The sequence below is a fragment of the Gadus chalcogrammus genome, chromosome 10, assembly GCF_026213295.1.
Source record: "Gadus chalcogrammus isolate NIFS_2021 chromosome 10, NIFS_Gcha_1.0, whole genome shotgun sequence".
Taxonomy (NCBI): Eukaryota; Metazoa; Chordata; class Actinopteri; order Gadiformes; family Gadidae; genus Gadus; species Gadus chalcogrammus.
Window position 1 is genome coordinate 5,190,819 of NC_079421.1, and position 17,500 is coordinate 5,208,318.

The 17,500-nt window shown below is 45.1% G+C and overlaps 1 protein-coding gene across 1 annotated transcript in view; it reads left to right on the top strand.

The window, feature by feature from the left end:
* Nucleotides 1–17,500, top strand: part of zgc:66433 (uncharacterized protein LOC321250 homolog) — a 38,433-nt gene that overhangs the window by 8,040 nt on the left and 12,893 nt on the right. Inside the window, exons 2-7 of the mRNA XM_056601131.1 lie at nucleotides 9,870–9,952; nucleotides 13,935–14,109; nucleotides 14,725–14,781; nucleotides 14,946–15,072; nucleotides 16,899–17,021; nucleotides 17,315–17,368. Coding sequence (XP_056457106.1) covers nucleotides 9,870–9,952; nucleotides 13,935–14,109; nucleotides 14,725–14,781; nucleotides 14,946–15,072; nucleotides 16,899–17,021; nucleotides 17,315–17,368 — 619 coding nt within the window. The remainder of the gene's footprint in view (nucleotides 1–9,869; nucleotides 9,953–13,934; nucleotides 14,110–14,724; nucleotides 14,782–14,945; nucleotides 15,073–16,898; nucleotides 17,022–17,314; nucleotides 17,369–17,500) is intronic.

Consider the following 17,500-nt stretch of genomic DNA (forward strand, 5'->3'; position numbering starts at 1 on the left):
GATTTGTGTTACTGGATGCATAGCCGCCCCCATGAGCAGCATTTGTTACTTTCATCGGTTAACAGAATCCAATCAAAGTTATTGAACCCCCTTTCTACCATTCAGTCGTTTTGCCTTGGTGAGAGCGCACATTATGAAATAACATGTCACAGAGGACTGGTGCATACCAGACAAATCAATTGAATATACTGTAAGCTCCCCACCAGCTTGTGTTGTGTGACTGCGGTCCATTGAAGGTGTTCCTTGAGAATAGTGATGTAACTGTAAATGAATGTGCGGTGTGAGTGATGAGGCTGTTTGGTCAGTGTCTCTCTCGCTCGGCCCATGTATGGCTTGTTTGCTCTGAGCTCAGCCAGTATTGAACACCACCATTGGAATTTTAGTAGACAAGGTCTAATGAAGATAGATTTTCAAGAATGGAACAAAATCGGATCATTTTATGTTGCAACCAGAACCATGGAAAGTGATGGCCATGGCTTCGGTTTGTTAAGATATGACCGGTTGCCAGGACTACATCTTAGTAAAAGGGGCTGAATAAAAAAACTCTAATGATTGATTTGTACACAGCGCACATCCAAGTAACTGCCCGTCAGAAACCCAAAGGTTAGAGCGGCTGAAGTCCAGTTCCAGTGTAAATTTCAAGCTTTACAAAAAAAGAGAGGGAAAACAAAGAGGGTTTACTGGCATTGGCTACTGGCCTGGCTTCCTCCCAGTTCCTGCCAGTGGTGATGGGATAGTAGTTTCCCTCACATTTTCACACTTTTACAAATAACTTTGAAAACCAGTTGTTAAAGAACAAGCAGCTTAATCCATTCAACCTTTAGAGTCAGGGGAAGTCTACTACGTACAACAAATCTCCCTAGAGTCCTTCATCGGTTGGCCCCTGAAGTTGGACCGTATCCTCAGTGCGTTCGGACCAGGGTAAATGCTGAAGAGGAGAGGATGCATGCTCCTAGTTGTTGCTGAACGCTGTCCATTCCGTTGGAACTTGTTTCTTATGGGTAATAGAGCAGTCATGGTTCAAATTACACATGCTAGGCTAGTAGGCTAAGCAGGACTCCCCCCCCCCCCCCCCTCCAACCCACTCAACCAGAATGCACTTCACCTAATGGATTTCTGCAGTCTCATGTAGCTCCAGAGCCTCTATCAACCAATGGGATGAGACTGCGTTTAAAAAGTGCTCCTTCTCCGTGGCATAGCAAGAAGTAATCCTCGCTTTTCTAGACGTCGCGCCGAATCCATCCTGTAATTTGAACAGAAGAAAATAGACTTGAAGGACAGAAAGGAGTTTGGAACACCTCCAGAGTTCAGAAGGGAGCTTTGTGGAGACGCTGTGGTTGGAGGGAAGGGAACGACACAGAGAGGGAGAGGGGAATCACGTTATTGAAGAACTGGAGAGGCTACAGCTCAAGAACGTACATGCTGCTAGGGTACCTAGAGGCCGATCTTTACCCTTGCCTCAAATAGCCGCTGTAGGTACCCACTAGATCTGTGCCTCACCGGCATAGAGGCAAAGTCTTCCCTGTAGAATGCTGAAGATCAACTGCGTGTTAATACATGCGTCCATGTTTTGGATAAAATGTGCATACTGCCCCTATTTTCATATTAGACAGTTTCATTTAGTAATGGGGTTATAAGGGGTATTGGTTTGGAAGTATTTAAAATGGCTAAATTTTGGTACAAAGTTAGAAATAGTCGATTTTAGAGGGTGAGGCCGGGTTTGAGTTTTTTAGGACAGAATGGTTGAGAAGAGCTTAGGATAGGGAGGAAGTGAACCAGCAAGCTGGAGCTGAGAGATAGCGGTTTTCTTGTATTAAATTCATGCCTCCTTATATTGCCCTTTCTCCTCAACAATCTAATTTGTGAATAATGCTGCAGAAACAGTATTACTTAAATCATTTTAACCTCAAAGCCAGTGATAAAGAGGGGTTTTATGTCATCGATAAGGGAGTTTTTAGGGTTTTACCTAAGTCTACTTGAAGTAACCACTTTCGGTTGATGTTTCCTGTTGCGATAATTTTGGTAGACTGTTGACTATGTTGTCAACCAACATAGTCAAATGTTGGTTGACTATTGCCTTAGCTATAGCATTAGCAAAGCAAGCAGCTTTGGCGAGTGTGGTAGCTGCTCTCCATTCTCTGTCTTCTCCTGATCGAAGATGTAGAACTTATCTTACTCTAAAATTAGGTCACAGTTTTGCCCCTTATGTCTTCTGTTTTTTACGTTAATTATGGCTTTTGTTTGCCAACTTTTCCCGCTCATTTCAAGCATAAAACCACAGTTTGTTATTCAGAATATCTCAAATTCTCTTCTGAGTACTGTTTAATCATCTACATAATTGTGTCAATTCTTTACACAAAGGTTTAATCTACACACGATGAATGCACACTGTGAGCCTAAAGGGCTGATTATGGTCCCACATTCGCCACGCAATGGAAGGGGGCTACGGACCCCTTACGTCCTTGCGGACCCTGCTTGCGTCCACCACAAGGGCCTGACGTGCGCCTCCCAAAAATTGTAACCTTCCGTCGAGGCGACGCAGCAGCGAGGGCTGTGATGGGTCCGCTTACTAAAACCCGACGCAGAACCGTAAAAGTTCACGACTGCGTCGAAGCGTCTGCGTGGTCATTGCGTTGCGTGAACGTGGGACCATAATCAGCCCTTTCGAGTAAACTCAACCCAAATATAAGCTAGTTAGTTTGGGATTGAGAGGAGTGGATGGGTATTGTGAAAGCCTACAGTAACCAATAGCTTCTGCACATGGATTGTGTCAGGAAGTGGCTTGGCCTGCAAGCTTTGGTTCGTCATGCAGTGGCAATGTCTACCATTTGAATGAGTTTAGGAATCTTTTACACACAATCCCATTGTTCTTTCTTTCCTTGTTTTTAAGCAGCTTGTTCCAGACAAACTAACAATAAATAATTGATATCCTTTACTAAATGGTCTCCTCCTAGGTAGTTTAAGGTTCAATAATCACAGCTTTGGTTATGCAAGCAGGATAACTTAAAGATAATTTACTTCCACTCTTTTGTTATAAAAGAAAATAGGTTGTTAATCTAATCTGTATTTCAAGATAACCAGAATGTACCACGTCTCTTTAGTAGTGTTACTATTTGAACAGGTCAGAGGATATGCCTCATAGACTGTACCACAAAACAATAGCTTCACTTGGAGTGTGAACTGGGCTGTGCGTCCTGCTGGCTGTGGTCGTTGTACGGATGGGGGCTGATCATTTGGAGTCCCCAGCGCATGGCTAACTGTATTAGCCAACTGCATTCACTGTCTCCGTGGCTAACTGTATGGGGGGGGGTGTGAAGGATCGGGGCCAGACAGCCAGGGGCTTGTTCTCTGAACTCTGGCCCTCTAGTGGAACACTATGCCGGGGGGGGGAAATCCCTATTTACTGTACTGTAATCAGATTATCGCAGGATGAAGAAAACATGACTCTCGGCCATTCAGTGTTGAATGGCAGAGGCTGTATGACTTCCCAAGGTCAAAGAAACATTAGGTCGGGTAACAATACGTCTCCTTCCACCCAGCAGAATACGCTATTATTGTGGCGGTTTTGTTTTCACTGCTCACGTTGTAGAAACTTGTAGAATAGCCAACGTGACTAGCATGTACTGTAGCGTCCCCACGCTGTGGTTGTTGATGTAATCGGGAGATATCGGTTGTGTTAACCAGTGGTTTCAGCTCGGGATAAGTTCCGGGACGGAGTGGATATACCGTGTCCAGCACGGACGCCACTAACGTTCGTCACCAGATTGGATTAGGGCCTTTTTATAGATCGACTGGACAGGAAGGAAATGATGTTGAATCGTTGTTGACGGGCTCCATTAACACTCGCTGAAACGTCATTAGCTTTTTTTTCGTATCAAACTGAAATGCCAGTCAAAACAAGTAAACAAATGTTTTCGTTATACAATAATTGAAACCTTTTTATTATTGTCTGGCTGGCAGATTGAGACTATCAAGGCTTATCTAATACCACTGATTCTCCAGGGGGATTATGGCAGACATAGAGTGGATTGTCCGTTGTGTGCACTGGGGAACAAAATGTACATTAAACTACATTTCATATCATCTTCCGAGGTCTAGGTAAGCGACTCTGAAGTGTAAGTGTTTCAGCTGGAGTTCAAACACAGTGGGCTTTTTTTTTGGGCTTCTGAGAGGTCTAGGAGGGTGAAGCATTATCCCCATGGTTACGACCCACGGCAACTTTTTGATACCCCTTAAGTATCGTCATTGTCGCTGAGCGATGCCGTGTATTAAATGCTTTACACAATGTGGCGTTATACTCATGGTGTACGGGAAGCATGTCCCCCTCTTGGACACAGACATCAAAATGACCCAACGCTCTCCCACACTTAGAGTTCAACAGGGTTGAACTCGAAGTGTCAGAGAAGCATAACCCCCTCTTTGACGGCGCAATCACCATCCACCGCTGCCCAGACGGGGCTCCACGCATCCGCACTCGTCACACCGCCAGAGCCCTTAGTCGGGTCGTTGAAGAGAATACGAAAAGGCAGTTCGACGTCATGGAGAAAAACGCTACCTGCGTTCGGAGCAGAGTGGAACACACTGTTAGGCAGAGACTGGCAAGAAAATGTCTCTTAAATGACATTGATTACTAGGTTGAATTTCAAATAAGACTCATTACCACGTTTAAAAACTAAAAAGCTCACTGCCACTCTAAACTAAATAATGGTATTTATAATATATATAACAAGAATGATGAATATATGAATAACACGTGTGTGTGTGTGTGTGTGTGTGTGTGTGTGTGTGTGTGTGTGTGTGTGTGTGTGTGTGTGTGTGTGTGTGTGTGTGTGTGTGTGTGTGTGTGTGTGTGTGTGTGTGAACCTTTTGAATGCATGTAGCTGTAGAGAAAACCCCTACTGGGCCTGTGTGACTTCCAAGCACTAATCCTCTTACATAATGATGCACACTTACGCAGACACACGCAGGCACACACACAAACACGCACACAAACACAGACACACACACACATGCACACACACACACACACACCTGACCACAGCTAAATCATTAATGCTGTGTTTTCTTCTTCGCTAGCTTTATATCAACGTAACGCGTGAAGTTAAATCCCTGAAGTAGAGAGAACCTGAAGCTGATAATGTGAAATAATAACCATAATGCAATACGTATAACAATGCCTTTCACTCAGAAACCAAGTTTACGGCTGCGTTTGGAAGACTGCTAGCATCTAAACCTTTGAAAGAAGAGCAGTAATTAAACAAGTACACAATTTTAAAGTCTTCAAAGTTGGTAGTGCCTCTTTTTTTAAGTGGTTCTTTGGTAAAATAGCTTGCATTTACAGAAGTAACACGTCATACAACCCTATACAATGTGACCTTAACTCATTTACTTCGGCCTAGTCACACCATAATCAGCCCATAATCATACCAGAGGAAAAGTGGGGGCATGAACTTCAAGAGGTCAAACGTGTCTTTTTGTCTCAACTGTTCAACAATGGGTTTTTTTGGCCGTCTATCTCATCTTCCCTGTTTGGATTGACGAAGTAACACAGCTCTGCGTTCCTATGTTTACAGAGACGTCTTCTCCAAATACTTCCCAATGCTGTGGAGAGCTTGGGCTTCCTGCTGAGATCTGTCTGTTGATCTAACTCAGTCTTTCTTTGCACCCTGCGCTTTCCCACAACCCCTGTCTCTGACCCTGCTCTTCTCTCTCTGTCTCCCTCTCCCCATCTCTCTCTCTCTCTCTCTCTCTCTCTCTCTCTCTCTCTCTCTCTCTCTCTCTCTCTCTCTCTCTCTCTCTCTCCCTGTCTCTCTCTCTCTATCCCTGTCTCTCCCTCTCTGTCCCCCTCTCCCCATCTCTCTCTCTCTCTCTCTCTCTCTCTCTCTCTCTCTCTCTCTCTCTCTCTCTCTCTCTCTCTCTCTCTCTCTCCCTCACTCCCTTCTCTCTCTTTCTCTCTCTCTCTCTCTCTCTCTCTCTCTCTCTCTCTCTCTCTCTCTCTCTCTCTCTCTCTCTCTCTCTCTCTCTCTCTCTCTCTCTCTCTCTCTCTGTTAACTGCATCCACTCACCCCCATGTTTACCTTCATCTAATTCACACCCTCTGTTGCATGTTCCCGCTGGCCTGCTGATTTCCTCCCACCCTCTACATCCTCTCTACAGATGAAGCGGGGGATGATAGCATGGGGAGGCGGCGTCGGAGGTGGCTACAGGTCTGTCGGTTCTTGACCTTTGACCCTTGACCCTCTTTAGATACCCCCTCACCCCCAAGCCCCGGCAATCCAAGCCGGGGCTTGGGGGTGAGGGGGTATGAACCAAACTTAGCTGGTGTGTGTTTGTGTGTGTTTGTGTGTGACATGATGTCGGTGTCGTTCAGTCTGTTTGATTTGAGAACACAATATGAGCTTTTCATTTCCTTTTTGTTTGAGCAATAAAAGTTGCACCTATTCAGCCTTTTTCTTCACGTGCTGTCGCCCTGTGTTCTGCTTGTGCCCACAGTTCCCTAGTTGGTTTGTGTTTTGCAGTAAACCAACACAGTGATTTCTGCATCTGGACAGAGATATTGCTTGTTATTGTATTAATATTATGGATTTAAAGTTTAAGCTGTAAGATTGTACGTTTTTGAAAACCTTTCACAACAAAATACATTGTTCAGTACTCCTCTGGTATCTCGCCATCTTAATATCAGAATAACAATGGCGACAGACCTGAGTCGGTCGGCTTTAAAAGGCCCCTGGAATGTTTGAGCTGAGGTCCCCAGTAAACAATGTCCAGGAACACTTCGACATACCCTCGCTTAATGGAAACCCTCCATCCAGGAAACCTTTCAAACATCCACCATGATTCACCAGAGACCCAGCGGGTGTAAACAGTTCTCTATTTATTTTCTAATGGATGTCTGTATTAAATAACTCTAGCTGCAGTGGTGTGATGTGTTTGAAACCCTTGTGAAGGACAGAAGGCTCAACATGCAGCATTCGTTCTTTCAAAGGTTACCCTCACTTTAGGGCCAGATGTTTATGATGCGTTCCTAACAATGTTTTGTGTGAACATTCTCTCGGCCAGACATTCAGAGTGGCTTCACTTCACCAAGTACGCCTCTGTACAGATTTCTATTTCACTTTTCACTTCTCCACAATGACTCTCCTTCGTCCACAAAGAGGCTAGCGTCTCAGTCCAGGACCTGGGGCCTCTAGTCCTGTCTTGCTGACCGTGAGGAGCCCTTCGCTGGGTGGGTTGGGGGGTTTCTCAGGAGCCCATTGTGACAGGAAGGCTGAAACAAAATAATTTAAAATACCAAGCGAGGCCTTGTTTAGAAAGACAACTTCCCCTAAGTCACACGCAAGGAAGTTCGGTTGATTACTAGAACCTAGAACCGGCTCCTGTAGGTATGACGGAAGCATCTGGAACCATCTTCAGTTGGCTGTGTCGGGATTGTTACGATAATGGAGAACAATGGTTCTGTCAGGACAGCAAATCATGGTTTAATGGGCAGACGGTATTGTTTCCTGGACTAGCATGTATGAATACATATTTGACGCCATCAAGACCACTTCTGAAAGCTGTGTATGTGGATACCTTATGTACATTTACATTTAGGTCATTTAGCAGACGCTTTTATCCAAAGCAACTTTCAATAAGTACATTCGTCAGATGAATAAGAAATCAACAATTTATTGGTACAGTAAGGATGTTAATATTGTTAGCCTCATAGCATAAATTGCCCTAGTCATATTTTAAGGTTCATCTTGATTTAGCATCAAAAATGTCGTAGTCAAATGAATGACTGAGGCAGATAGTGTTTATGGAGCGTAAAAATAACTCTGGCTTAGGATATAGCCAATGAGGCACCGTGAATCAGTCCAATTTGTCCAAAATATGACTTAGGCAATTATGCTAGGAGGCAAAAGATATGTAGGTTTGATAGTTTCTTTACTGCACAGATCTGACCCTCCTTTATTCATTGTTTCCTGGTGGGATAGCGGGCCAGAAGCAGAGCTTACCAGGGCTCTCCCGTTTCACAGGACGTCTCTGGATGCTGTGGCATGTGATGATGTGCACCGTCTTGTCTCATTGTGGAGGCGGTGGAGATGGGCTGAAACTTGAATGTTTACTAACACTTCAAGACCAACATATCGGCACGCAGGATCGATGCCAGGGAGAGTTTAAACACACAATCACAGAGGAGTCGACCATGGGAAAATGCTATCTGGCTCCACTTGGAAGGACCTGGGATCTGTTCCAGGAAAAGTGGATTTTGAAACAGGCCGTTGAAGTTCACTGAGATCCTCAGTTTTCTGTTCCAGATTCAGTTAGACTCTGCTCAGAGACCGTGACGGTTAATGTTCTGCTCAGCCTGACCTGCGACAGAGCTGGCTAAGTTTGAAATGATTGGTTGAGATAATGAGATATTATCTCATTATGAGATATCTTTTAGCATTTCTAAAAGGAATTTCACTGTCCTAGGCTGTGTGGTTTCTCCCCAGGCTTTTCTTTTTCCCATCGTTGTCAAGTGTGCTGCCTTAGCAACCCCCAAACAAAGCACGAACACCTCAATTTGTCAAGTCAAGTGGTATCAAATCCAAGTCGTGTACAAATAGATAAATAACCCAGAGTGGTTTCAGGCCTACGATGGCACAGTGGCTACTTTGTTATGATAAAAAACTAAATTGTATGGGCTTTGTCATGTATGAATGTTTTCATGACGTACTACCTATTTGTAGCAGTTATTAACAAAGTCTGTCCTATGGTGTTATCTACTAGACCAGCTATTTATAAAGGAGAATGGCTTATGATTAACTTAGCTCCCCCGTGGTTGTTTTTGATGTTGCTGTGTGTGACCTGCTTTGACCTCGATTACACTCAAAAGTTTCATAAATTCTACTAGTTATGATGATCACCACGTGGAGACCAATTTGACCGACATGGTGTTCGTGTTTTTTACTCACACTCTGAAAATACAGGTGAAAATACAGACTTATCACCATGGTTTTATCCACCGTTTATTGTCTTGTTTTACCACAGCATTGGTCTACTTTATCCTTTTTGGTCAATAAAGTTCCACCGGTGTGCATTCTCTTTCAACCACGTCACACCTCTGCGTTTTGAGCATTTCTGAATCAATACTCATACAATACAAATCATTAAAAACCACGGCAAAATAACTATCGACCAACTGTTTCCTTGCCAACTCAAATTACGCAAAAACAAAATGCTCAAAGGATTAAGGGAAAAAAACACCAATAATGATTTAGAGAAAAATAACTAATATCTTATGCTATTCGGGAATTAGTATAAGAGTCGCTCGCCAGCTTCTGCAAAAGCCTCAAAACTCAGCTGTTCAGATGTTCACCTAAACTCTGCATAGCCAACCCCTCCTACTCCTCCTACTTACTGTATGTTGTTCGTCCTGGCACTTAATTTACGCACTTATTGAAAGTCTTACTTACTCATAGTACTTGGTTGTGTAGCATCTTATCCTAGCCATCTTTGTTGTTTACGGGGAATGGGTTAACCTAGCGATTGTTAGCGCTTTGCACTTGGGTTCTATGAACATCCTTTCTGTACCGACAGCGATACATTGTTGTTTCTCTTTCTTCTGACAAATGTACTTATTGGAAGTCGCTTTGGATGAAAGCGTCTTCTAAATGCCCTGAATGTAGATGTAAATGTAAGAGGAATAAACCACTCTGTACTTCAGTGGGGTTTAACATACCCCGCTGAAGGGGGTGGGGGACCCCCACCGTACATTATCTACACTAACGGGACGCGTTATTCCTATCATAAATCAGTCTGTTAGTATCTCATCCCTCAAAGAGTGATAACTGTTGCTAACTTTCTATCATTTCCTTTCTTCTCTCCCCCTCTCTGAAAAGCAACGACAGTGTTGCCATGGCGTCGGAACCTCCAGATGTGATGACCAATCAGGAGCCAGTTGAGGTTACGGAAGAATGCTCAAGTAAGTGAACCGAGTGTTTAGGGTTTTTGTGGGTCTCAGTAGAACAAAAACACACTTCAGACCGTAGTATGTGTGCATGTCTATTTCTGGTGTTTGTTTATCTACAAACCCCCCCTAGAACATAGAAAAGTGCCACATAAGGAGAACTCCTACACTACCATCATGGTCTACACTTCCCATGTCCCTCTGACCCAGACATGGAACAATGCAGGGCACTGTATATCCAAGATGTGGCCAATGTGGATAGAAAACTATAATTACATAAATAGGTCATAAATATTGTGGAACCTGCGTGTTAAGAAGTGATACAAAAGACAGAACTTCATGCACCATACAAAACGTCCTCCATTAGTTATCCACATACACAACACTTTCAGAAAGTAAAACAAAAGTATTATCGTTACATTTAGGGCATTTAGCAGACGCCTTTATCCCAAGCGACTTACAATAAGTACATTTGTCATAAGAAGGTGAAACAAAATATCTCTGTCGGTACAGTGAGGATGTTCATTGAACCAAGCATTGTCCCGGTCCTAATCACTCAGCTCAGACGGGCAGCCAAGAAGCCGTTCAGGTGAAAGCCCTTCCGAGGTTCAGTCCATGTAGTCCAGACCAGTGTTCAGGTGGAGAGAGATCTCAGCTCACTCTCCAGGCCGTATGCTCCGCTCGGTAACCCAGTAACGCCGGCCAGACAAGCTGGCTAATCTCTGGTCGGCTGCCGGCCTGTAATTGGATCGGCGGTGTGTTCCACACTCTTAGGAGGATTGGAGTCTTTAATTAGAAATATTAAAGCTAGCCTGTCACTCCTCTGTGAACCGTTTCAACCCTCTACCCCCTTTGAGGGCGCGTACGGCCAGATGGGGCTTTGAATCCCACCTGTAGACGCAGAGATGGATCCAGACAGAGGAAGCCTCCTCCTAGATGTTAACGCTTTAAGCAACGCTTTATAAAATGCGTTGGAAAGACGCTTTATTTGCTATACGACTATTTTTAATTGCAAAATCCCTTACTATGATAGGAAATGCAAGGCCTTATGAATAAACAAAACACAAAAACACAAAACGGATTTAACAGTATGGAATAAACCAAATGCAAATCTAATCATCCACTATTTAGACCTATATTGTGAAAGTCAGTTTTATTAAGCTGGCAGTTATCTCCAAAGTATGAGGAAGGGTAGAACTCCAGCACCTCTCCAAAGACACACACACACACACACACACACACACACACACACACACACACACACAGTGAGACACAGACACACACACACACACACACACACACACACACACACACACACACACACACAGTGAGACACAGACACACACACACACACACACACACACACACACACACACACACACACACACACACACACACACACACACATACACACACACACACACACACACACACACACACACACACACACACAGACAGACACACACAAAAACACACACACACACACACACTGACACACACACACAGACACAGGCAGACAGACAGACAGACACACACAAAAACACACACACACACACACACGCACACACACACACACACAAACGCACGGTTCATCACTCTGCAGGACCTTATGAAGTCCATGTGTCGGAGCCTCTGATTGGCCCGTCCCTGGCTGCTCACAGACCGCTGTGTAGCCCGCATCCCAATGAACCTCTTTATGTCCTTCAGTCTGCTTACGTCAAGGATCAGAATTAAGGACGTGGCCCTGTTCCAACCCTGATGCTGTTATTGAATTAACTTTTTACTTTGTCCCCCCATCACCTACCTCATATAGGGCCTGCCTCACTCTCTCACACACACACACAAGCTGACAACGGTAACACACACGCACATGCACACAAACTGACAACAGAAACGCACACGCACATGCACCCAAACTGAAGACAGAAACACACACGCACATGCACACAAACCGACAACAGAAACACACACACACATGCGCGCCCACAAACTGACAACAGAAAGACACATATGCACGTGCGCACACACACAAATTGACAACAAAAACACACACAGACACACACACACAATCAAATCCATTGTTTCTAAACTCTCCACTCTAAAGGTTGTCATTCTCACATGTGTGTACGCATGTGCGTGTGTGTGTTTGTTGTGATTCACGGTGTCCAACTCAATCAGCAATGACTCCAGATCGGCTCTGACCTTTCGTTAGGGCCCAAGTCATATTTAGACACGGGTGACCTTTGGGTTAATAGTGCATTGTCTCAGAGTGCAGGGTAACAAAGTCCTGCTACTTAATGCCGTCGGCCGGAGTTCCGTTGATTCTCTTCCAAGGTAAACTTATATGAGGACAGATTCATGTTTTTACTGAAACCCATACTTAACTACATAAACAGGTTTGAGTGACAGGAGCTACCACTGACAGTTCAGGCCCTGAGCCAACCCACATGATGCACAAATATGTAGAGAAATATTGAATATGGACTCCATATGTGACCTTGGTGCTGCCAAGGCTGCATCTCGGCATCGGTGTTGCCAGATTGGGCCAGATTTCCCGCCCAATCTGGCGACCCTGTCTGCAATGCATAGTGTTGCTGTCTGTCAGGTCGGACGAGGACCGTAAGTCCTGACCTTAAATCCTAAGGATTCATGTGTCTTTTGTTGGCTTATATCTAAATCTGATTTAGATAGACTAATCTTATTACAGTCTAGCAGTCATACTCTTATCACATGTCATGGTGTCCTACCGTTGTTGTTTCTATTTGATCTTGCATGAATGTGTATTCAGTCACTTGCTATTATACTAGTGCATTCATCTCTAATAATAATCGAGTAGTGGTGGTTCATTCCGTTGGAATCTCTATTTCAGAACCAAGTTGCCTGAGGTTAATGAACACCAGCAATGCTCACATGGCTCTCATTGAGAAACGTGTTAAACTATCGCTGAAGTCAGAGAACTGAATCCAGGCAACATAATTCCAGTTGAAATGATGAAGTCTCAATGCCTCTCTTTGAGAAGAGAATCCAATAAAAGCGGGCTTTGTCTACCTCTGACAGCCCAGCGCGCCTTATGTAATAAGTGGTCTTATTCAATCATTCTACACTTTCCTGATTCAGATGATCACAGGTATTGTGTTACTGGTCCAGTGCAAAGCTTTGACTCCTCTCCATGTGCAGTAGTATTTTCCTCTACCTATGTGGTCGTTTTCTCTTTGTATTAATTTGTAAGCAGAGGGTTTTGTTCCTATTAGCTGCGATAAAATGTACACTGTCTCTGCAAATGTTTACATTTAACAACAAAGAATTGTGAAAATGCATCGAACATTATACACACAAACACACACACACATATACACACGCATAACCACAGACACAGACACACTCTCCCTCTCTCACTCTCACTCGCACAAACACACAAACACACAAACACACAAACACACCACACTCACTCACTCACTCACTCAGTCACTCACTCACTCTCACACATACACAAATCAGAAGCAGCAATCCTCAGCAAAGGTGTTAGAAGCTCTCTGTCTGAGCTTAAGTACTTAATAAAAAGACTAGTAGAATTCTTTCCACTGTGGAGCTAATGGACGTTGGCTCACAGGGGGGCGGCTTTTACAATCGTGGAGCGACTGTGTGTGTGTGTGTGTGTGTGTGTGTGTGTGTGTGTGTGTGTGTGTGTGTGTGTGTGTGTGTGTGTGTGTGTGTGTGTGTGTGTGTGTCTGTGTGTCTGTGTGTGTGTGTGAGAGGTCTTTACTGAGGCACACATGGGCCTTTACAAGAGGCCGAGGCCTCTTTGAGGCCACTTAAAAGTAGCTGTGTGTATAATTCAGTAATTAGTAAAGACGCAGGGACCTTAGCCCCATGGACTGTGCACTAGTAAGATGAAGGGTCGCTGGTTCGAGAAATGATATCAAAACAAACAAACAGTCATTTATTTCTGTATCCTGCCCTTTGTTTACTCTTTACTTTTTCTTTACATTGATTACAGAAAAAAAGAAGTCAAAGTTCCAGACCTTCAAGAAGCTGTTCGCCAGGAAGAAGAGGAAAGACGGCCCCGCCCCCGGGGAGGAGGCGGGGCTTACCGCCAGCCAATCGAGCGATAACGTCAACAGTGCGCTCGAGGACGAGACGCTTGCTCGTGCTGAGAATGAGAAAGGCTCTGGGTAGGAAAACACAACACATGTATCATTTATTCATATAATTGACCCGGCCCAGACTAAAAATACACAGTTATGTTGATGTTCCTTACCCAGAAACGAGGGTATTGTGTAAAGCAACCCGCTCTTCATAGACAACTCTGACAGGCACTCTAGACGCACTTTGTAGATTTCACTAACTTTGTTACATTCCTTCACCAATTAAATTGAAACTAACGGAAGCGACCTGGTAAAGTCCAATGCCTTCAGCAGGGATGTTTTTCCTCTGTATTTGGTTCGTCAGTCCAGATTTAACCACACCGTTACGCGTTTACTGTGACGAGTAGTAGCCGCAACATACGTTCTCACGAAAGCGATGTTAATGATTCCTACATTGTATACCCTTTATGTTGTGATTCAGACACCTTCTTTGTGTGAATCACGATAACAATGTTAGTAGCAGTAGACTAAATAACACGGACGGGGAGAGAGAGAGAGCAGGGGCGACCCGATGCAGACAACAGACCAGTCTCTACGCTGAAGAATCCCTGGCTTCCTGCTTACATTTTACTCAGCTGTGAAATTTCCTGTGGCGCGGTCCTTACATTGTTTTTGTAACACTTAATTTCCTGCCTTGCCTAGCCCCCATCGTAGCGGCAAAACCAACCACCGGTTTGGAGTGAGGATGAGGATAAATATGTGAGTGAGTGAGCAAGTAAGAGAATGAGCGAGAGAGAGAGAGGGACGCAAGCTGTGTCTCTTCTCGCTCATTGAGGACATTTCCACACAACGCTAAACTGTTCATGTTTACATGTTCGGTAGAGCCATAAGACCCGCGTTGTGTTTGATCTTCTCCAACCAAGGTCAAAGCTCAGCCTGGGCAGCAAGGCCAGGTCACATGACTCCATCTTCGTCTCTGATTCGCTGGAACCCCCGGAGGCTCTGGAGGCGTCGCAGGACAGTCTGCACGGCAAGGTCAAGTCTCTACAGGTAGACACACACACACACGCACGTGCTCACACGCACGTACAAATGCACGCGCACGGACTCCCGCACACACGTACGTATGTACGTATGCATTTATATAGGCACGCACGCACACACGCACGCACGCATGTATGCCCACACGCGCGCGCGCACACACACACACACGCAGACACATTCAACATTCAAGATTCAAGTATTATTTGTCACATGCTTAATTTGAGAAACAAAAAGCAGTGAAAAGGTGATTGCGACTGCAACTCCCAGCTGTGCAAAGTTTAATAATAATTGAAAAGTAAGAAGATTGGATTAAATAAATAAAATAAAATAAAAAGTTTATGAAGAGGGGGGAATTATGCACTCATTGTCCGTATGGCTTGGGGGAAAAAACGTCTTTGCAGTCCTTCTGTTCTGGCCTTTTGAGAATGAAGCCTCTTTCCAGAGGGCAACCATGTTCACATACACACATGCACACGCACGTGCACACACGCACACACCCACACTGACTGCATGCATTGCATCAAACGCTGTCAGTATCAGTATCCAGGTAGATGGCGGTCCTAGCCGTAGCGATAGCAGCTGATCCAGAGTGTATTGGTTCAGTCGGCTGATAAGGGGGCCAAGCCGTGACCGACACCAGTATGGACATTGTTCTTTTTCAACGGATTAAGGTTATCGCTTACGTTTGCTCAGTAGGTTCTCACAAAAGATCAAAGTGGCCTCTGTGTTAGATTCTGTTCTTCACTCCTACTGCTGTGAAGGTGTTAGAGTGACAGGGGCAAGCCGGCCTGACAGTCACTTCTGACAGATGTGTCAGCACACGCAAGACAGACGACTAGACAGCCAGACACCCGTCAAAATACATGACTCAAAATGAGGGCCCAGCCCCCCCCCCCCTGCTGACAGCTTTAACTTATGTCTTTTCACTGTTAAGGAATCATTTAATGCACACACATGTTGGCTCCACAGTTGTTTAATCACTACTTAAAGAACATTTAGATAAAGATGTCTATGGCAGACAACCAGACAAACACAAATAGGAGGATTTAATGCATGGACGGAACTGTGTGTGTGTGTGTGTGTGTGTGTGTGTGTGTGTGTGTGTGTGTGTGTGTGTGTGTGTGTGTGTGTGTGTGTGTGTGAGGTGTGTGTGTGTGTGTGTGTGTGTGTGTGTGTGTGTGTGTGTGTGTGTGTGTGTGTGTGTGTGTGTGTGTGTGTGTGTGTACTCACGCGTGCTGGTACATGAAACCAAGCCTTGCTTGATAAATCAGTCGTCAAGCTACTGTACCAGGGAGGCACATAGCTGGCAGATAACAGGCTGGGTACTGTGGTCCATTAACCACGCACACACACACACACACACACACACACACACACACACACACACACACACAAGCACACACAGTACGCATTACATGAGGACGCCCTGCTGTTTGGAGACTCAACAAGTCGTTTTTTGTTAATCATACAATAGATAGCATCAGAATGAACCTGCTATACAAACAACCAGGCACACAACATATGGATCCCCCCATACACACACACACACACATACACAGACACACACACACATGCACACACACACACACACACACACACACACACACACACACACACACACACACACACACACACACACACACTCACACTCACACTCACACTCACACAAACACACACACAGCGGCTTTGTCCGGAATAGATGACCTCACTTAGCACACATGCCAGAGGGTCTCTCGGTGTGAGGACAGGGTTGAGACGGTGAGTCCAAGGCCGTGTCGTGTGCAGGGCTGAACGCTCCCCTGTGTGTCCCTCTGCCCCCCCCCCCCCCTCAGCTCCAGCTGAAGAGGGCCATCGGTCTGGGCCCCAAGAAGGGGGCCGATGACGCGGGGACAGTGTCGGAGGATGACGGTCTCCCGTGCAGCCCGCCCGAGTACTCCACGTCACACACCGCGCTCGTAAGATCCACACGCACACGCACACACAAGCACGCTTGCACGCACGCCCTTGCACACACACAAACAAGCGAGCTTGGTGTGCTGCAGACATGCCCGGTGAAGAGCTCTTTAGGCCAGCTCTCCCCCCCCCCCCCCCCCCCACTTCCCACCATCCTACCAACCATCAATTTGCATTTTTTTAAATAGTGGAGAAATGTTGCAATCAATCATTGGCTCCTCCAGGAAAAAAGAAAAAGCAATTTTGATTCTTATTGGCTCCCCTTGCCTTCCCGGTTGTTGTGTCGTCCGAACAGGCGAAGAGGAACAGCTCCGTCAGTCTGGAGGGGATGGACAGCGAGGACGAGCAGGTGATGACAACAGACACACACGCACGCACACACACACACACACACATACACACACATACAAAGGTAGCCTGTCTATTGCCAGACCAAACTCCATCAAAGATTGCACGTTGGTCTGGGGAAGCTGCTGTTATT